We start from the raw sequence: 6,000 nt of genomic DNA on the forward strand, positions 1-6,000 counted from the left end.
TGCAAAGAGCTATCCACACTCAGAGCCAGAGTGCACCAGGTTGTGCAGCGTTTTGTATAAGCCTAGCCCAGACAAACTCAATTTGAGCTGCTTTTGTGAAGGTAAAATGCTGCTTTGGTTCCCCCAAGAGGCATCCCTAGCACTGGGATGCCCCCAAGACATGGCCCTCCCAAAGCTGCTGGCCCTGGTGTGCTTGGGTTTCTAAAAGATGTTCTGCAGGGAGGGACGCTCAGCAGAGGCACCAATCGCTGATGCTATTTCTGGCTAAACAAGAGCAAGAGTACAGGACCCCTGGAGGGAGCTGAACCCAGACACCACAGATTTGCTCCCCAGGTACTCAGTGGGGGCTTGGTAAAGACTGTGCCGCCTGGTAAAGACTGTGCCAGGTGCAATGTCAAGGCACCTTACAGGGGCACAAGCCTCTGCCTCTTACTGCATCACCTGGGCACCCACAGCAGGGAAACACCAGCATGTCCTGAAAGCCTTGGGCGTGAAATCCTGCCCTGCCAGGCTCCCCCAGACAGGCTCTCTGGTAGGTAACGGGGAAACCAGAGGTGCAGAAACAGATCTGGCCAGGGTCACAGCAGGATTCAACAGCCACCAGCCCACGCACGCAGAGAAACCCTGGTAATCTAATATAATTTGAGATGCAACAGGTCCTGTCCAGCCTTGCCTTCCCATCAGTGCTCTGTTACCAGCCCCGGCCCTGCAGCTCCTGGCTGTCAGTCCTTCTCTCTCCACAGCTTTGTTTCTTGCAACCTAATGACTCCTTAATTCAGCTGGCTTTGTCCCATAGATCTTGATTTGCCCTAGTATTGGTGGGAGCATGCAGTTTTAGGAGAGCTCTCCACAGCGGCTGTTCGTGAGGGAGACAGCAAAAACACAGCGCTCTGCCATTGCAGAAGCAAACCTCTCATCTGGCGGTGGCTGAGCTGGAGCGACGCCGCTTTTTGCCTGTTCGGATAAAAGGGCGCAAACCAGCCAAAAGCATCCCGCAGGGCATCGCTTCAGAGGGATGGGGATTTCTCCCTGCACTAAAGTCCTGCAAAGCCTGAGCTGACAGCTCGCGTGCTGCAAGGGCTGCTGCTGCCCCGCATTTCCCGAGGGACAGTCAGCTGCAACACGTACGTCACCAGGCCATGACCTCCTCCAGCCCTTCTGAAGGATGCTACCAACGTGGCACCACAACCACTCAGAGCACAAAGTTCATCATGTCTTGCAGTGCCAAAGGGTACAAGTAGCACAGGAAGAGGGGAGATGGAGGTGGCAGATGGCTGCTCCTGAATATTTAAATGAATTTTCTCTTTTACAGACCAGCAAACACAAGTATTTTCCACCTCTTTTATGCACATCACCACTAACTAGCACCACGACCCCAGCAGCTGGCACTCGGGTCTTCATGGCAAGAGGCAAAACGTATTTTAGAAGACGGATGGACCTTGCAGATCCACTTCGTCCTCTCCCTCCCCTGTTTGCACGGTGCCAGGGACCTTGCCCGTGAGGGGCTGTGACAGTCAGCCTCCACAAAAACCAACACAAAATGCAAGCGAACAATAAATCAAAGAAATGTGTTTTCATGTTTCACTGTTTCTCAGCCATAGGGATTCTTGGTGTTAGCTGTAGGAGTATGAAGTAAAACATTTTCAGAGTGTGATTTGGAAGCTGACGGCATTGCACGGGAACAACAACAGTGTATGCAGAAAGTGGGATCTGCCCAGGAATTATTTCCAAGCAGAAAATAAAAAGGCCTAGGAGAGTATTACAGCAATGAGTAATCTAAGCAGCTGAATTACACAGAGACCCCACCATTTCACAGTATTTTTATGCCCTGCAGTGCCCGGGGAGATTTTGGCCCAGCCTCCCCCGAGTGCTCCCCCAAGCTCCAGGCACAGACAGGATCCGGGGTTTGGATACTCGGGATGTTGCTTATCCCCCCCGGCAGCACCTGTCTTTCCCCTGCCGAGCCTTGAAACCGAGGGCAGCCCTCAGGACGATTTATTAACGGGGAATGATGTGCCTTGTGTGTCTCCTGAAACGAACCCGCAACGCTCAGCCGTTCCCAAGTTTTTAACTCGGGGTCAAACCTGCTGCTGTAAGGAACTGGCCGCTCCGGTGGGGCTTTTGTTGTTGTTTTAAAGCAGATGCAATAAAGAGCCAAAATCCCCGGGGTGATTCGGCTGCCAAAGAGCTCAGTGTGTGCTGTTTATTGAGCCGCACTGCTCCTTGGGGATGAAATTACGGGGGGATATGCGGCTCTGCAGAGGGAGGCTGTGTGCTGGTCAGCTGGAGCTGCTTTGCTTCCTCACCTTCTATTTTCCAGCTGCTGTTACGGAATAGGAAGATGCAAATGGAAGGCAGCACTAATCCCCTGCACACAGCCATGTGGCACAGGACCCCAGCTCTCACAGCAAGTGTGGTCCCCTGCCCTGCATACTCACCTAGCCCCAGAAATATTATTTAAATCCTGTTTACTCAGCTACAGGGTGCTCTGCAACCAGACTCCCGCTACAAGGATTTTGTGGGAGCCTCTCACATTGGCCAAGCTGTCTATTATATTCTCCTTCACTCCTCTCCTATTTTGCTGTCATTTGCTCACGTATGTTGTTACCATCAAGCAGTAGCTCTCTGCTGTCACTTACAAGCGGGTGATTTTAGCATCTGGATAGGAATCACAAATTCAGACTGCCTTAAAAACCCTTCCAGTCAGATTTTCCCAATGCAACGAGTAACTGCAGCCCCTGCTGAAGTCCAGGGGACTCAAAATCAAGCCAAAACTCACTCGTCAACACAACACTGGATGAGTTTGGCATTAGCCTCATTTCACAAACGGGGAACAGCCACCCGAGAGGGCAAGGCTGAGACTCACAGTTGTGAAAGTCTAAAGTAAAGCACCTAAATACATACTGAAGCACCTTAAATAAGTGACCTGATTTTCACAACAGACTGAAACGAGTGGGAGCCACGAGGGCTCGGGTCGGTGCGTGCAGACTCAGACACCTGCACTGGAAATTTCCTCGTGGGTGGCCCGGGTGAGCGCATACATGTTGGCCCTGCTGCTCATGCCCTCCTGTTGCTTCCCAAACACTGCCCGCGAAATTCCAAAGCTGGTGCTTGCAGATGCTTTAAGGATGCAACCGTCAACATGACACAGAGCGAGTTAGGAGGTACATGTCTTGCTGCTGCTACCTGCAGCTCTGCATCTTCTAAGCTTGTTTCCTGCTTTCTCACCAAGGATGTTAAGACCAGCGATGCTTAATGAAGACTCATCTAAGCACAGCTCTGTTTCTAGGGGCTTTGGAGTCCATGGGAACATCTTGCCCAAGACCCAAAAGTAACGATTATTTTCTTATCTCCGTCTCCTTCTCTCTGTGGGTTTCTCTACCAGTGAGCGCAAGTCAGACTCAGCGGAGATGGATGCTCAGGCTGAAGCGAGTGTGTCTGTGCGCTCTACCAGACGTGGCATGGGAAGACCCTACTTGTGCTGAGTCCCTGGGAGCAGAAGCAGCACAACAGCGGGCAGCGCCAAATCCCTTCACTCGCCACGGAAGCGGAGCAGCAGGACCAAACCGCTCGGTGCAGGCTGAATACTATGTACCTTTGAAACCGCAGGGGGAATTTGGACAAGCAGATTGTAATTACCTGGCCTGGCACTGACCCAGAACGCCAGCACTAGGTCCTTTCCAAACCCGGCTCCTTACAACAGCAATGCAGAAACGCGGGCCTGAGAGTGGCGGCCAGGATCTTGCCATCATGCCCTTGCTGAAAGACACCGCCTCGGTGTCCCCATCGCTGCGCCCCGGTGCTGCTCCTGTGCTGTCCCAGGGGACAAGTGCTGTGCCAAGAGCCACCTGCGACGCAGCAACGGCTCCAAGCGTCTCTCAAAACTCTCCCAGAAGAGCAGTGGCCAAGCCCCGTCCTGTCACCAGGGGGAAAGCTCTGCCACCATCCCTCTGCGGACGATGCTGTAACACACCCCGCCACCTCTCCCCCAAGACGCGGCTCTGAGAAAGGGAAGCAGGTTTAATCATCGAGACCATTACGCTTCCCGGAGGTGACGTCTGGAGGGAGCGTGCACAGGTGAGCCAGGCAGCTTGGAGCAGGCAGAAGCTGGAGGAGCTGCGACTCATGAGGAAGCAGGGCAGCGTCCAGCAGAACCATAGCAGGGCTCCAGAAGGAGACACAACTGTGGCTCTCATTTTGGAGAGGATACGGCACTGTGCTGAGGTCACTCTGATTGACGCTGGGAGAGGCAACCCATTCGCTTTCGGAACACCGATCATGCCACAGGGCTGGGGACAGTCAGCGATGATGGGGAAAACTCCAAGGGGGCAGGCACATCCCGGCCCCCCCAGCCCATTTCCTTGGGGAGTAGGGGTGGCAGAGCTGGAAAACTGCTGTTTTGTGCAGGGAAGGGGCTCCAGTGCCACGGTTCATCTCAGGTCACTGCTCGTCTGCACACCTCAGCCTAACGATGGCTGGGCAGAGCCGGAGGCAGTGGCGCGGGGCCCCATGCCCGCCCCGTCCTGCCCCGCGTGCATGAAGCGCTGCGCGAGGCTGGAGGGGAGCGGGACGCCTGGAGCCTGGCTGGGCGGGAAGGCACGCGGGAGCGCACACAAGTTCGGGCCAAGCCCTCTCTGCCCTCCCGCCCCCACCATCCCCGTCCCAGCTTCCCCGGGGGCTCCGGACCCCTGCCGCCAGCACTGCCAGGCTGGGGGCTCGGGGGGCAGCGGGAGCCCCCCAGCTGACAGGCGGGAGCCCGCGGCACTCATCTGAGAGCCAGGACCCCGGGGCTCGGTGGGGCTGCGGGATGGCACGTGGCCCACCCAGCCGGCACCGGGCCGGGCCAGCGGGGGTGAGGAGAGGACCCCAGGACGGACCCTCCTACCTTGCAGTCCGTCAGGCAGGATCTGACCGAGTACTCCTCCGATTGCAAGTACTTCTCCAGCAAGAGGTCGAACTCCTCGTATTTTTCCTGAGCGTGTTGGTCCAGCCGCTGGTACGCCTGGACGCAGCTGCTACAGGCCTCCCCGCCCAGCGCCCCGGCCGCCGCCACCACCAAGTCCACCATCAGGTTGTCCACGCTGCAGTCCAGGCCGTCCGGGCCGGCCATCTCCCGCAGCAGGTCCCAGATCGTGTAAGTATCACAAAAGGAGAGGTTGAAGTTCCTAAAGTAAGCCTGCAGGAAGGTCCTCTTGGAGGAGGAGGGAGAGGCGAAGAAGGGGGCGGCGGCGGGGGGCGAGCGGAGGGGCGCGCCGGCCGGGGAGCCCCGCGGCCGCTGCAGGGCGTGCAGCCGGGCGCAGGCCGAGTCCAGGTCGCCGCGGGCGGCGGGGCAGGGCCCGGGGGCCCGGCTGAGGTTCCCCAGCAGGGCCTCGCAGCTGCCGCCCGCCGGCTCGGCCGCCAGCAGGGCCCGCGGCCCGCGGCCCCTCGGCCGCCCGGCGCCGCTCCGCTCCCGCGCCCGCAGCTTGGCCCCGGCGCAGAGCCACAGATGGTCGGAGAGGAGGACGGTGAAGAAGAGGAGCGAGGCCAGCGAGAGGCGCCATTTCTGCGCCCGCTCGGGGTCGGCCACCGGCTTGTCGCTGCGGCGCGGCGCGCAGCACACCGCCCCGCCGCCGGCGCCCCCGCGGGGGTACATCCAGGCGCCGCGGATCATGCTGCGGGGGCGGCGCGGGGGGGCGGCGGCGGCGGCGGCGGGGGGGGGGGCACGCCGCGCTGCCGCCGCTGTCACCTGCGGCCGCCGCGCCGCGCCGCCGCCGCCGCCATGCCCGCGCCCCCGCCTACAGGCCGCCGGCCGCCGCCGCCGCCGCCGCGCTGGCTCGGCCCCGCTCCCGCTGCCCGCCCCGGCCCCGGCCCCGGCCGCAGCGCGCCGCCCGCCGCTCGGGGGCATGCCCCGGCCCCCCGCTCACTCGGCTTTCCGCTTCCCCGTCGGCTGCGCCAGCTCGCGGGCCCCGCCGCGCCCGCCGCCGCCGCCGGGCCCCATGCCCTCAGTCTGTCGCCATCTTC

General features: G+C 59.5%; 1 protein-coding gene across 1 annotated transcript in view; it reads right to left on the reverse strand.

Annotated features, from left to right (window-relative positions):
* Window positions 1–5,734, reverse strand: part of FAM155B (family with sequence similarity 155 member B) — a 30,845-nt gene extending 25,111 nt beyond the window's left edge. The window contains exon 1 of the mRNA XM_040614420.1: window positions 4,886–5,734. Coding sequence (XP_040470354.1) covers window positions 4,886–5,650 — 765 coding nt within the window. The 5' untranslated portion in view covers window positions 5,651–5,734. The remainder of the gene's footprint in view (window positions 1–4,885) is intronic.
* Window positions 5,735–6,000: the final 266 nt, after the last annotated feature.

The sequence above is a fragment of the Falco naumanni genome, chromosome 14 (assembly GCF_017639655.2).
Source record: "Falco naumanni isolate bFalNau1 chromosome 14, bFalNau1.pat, whole genome shotgun sequence".
Classification (NCBI taxonomy): domain Eukaryota; kingdom Metazoa; phylum Chordata; class Aves; order Falconiformes; family Falconidae; genus Falco; species Falco naumanni.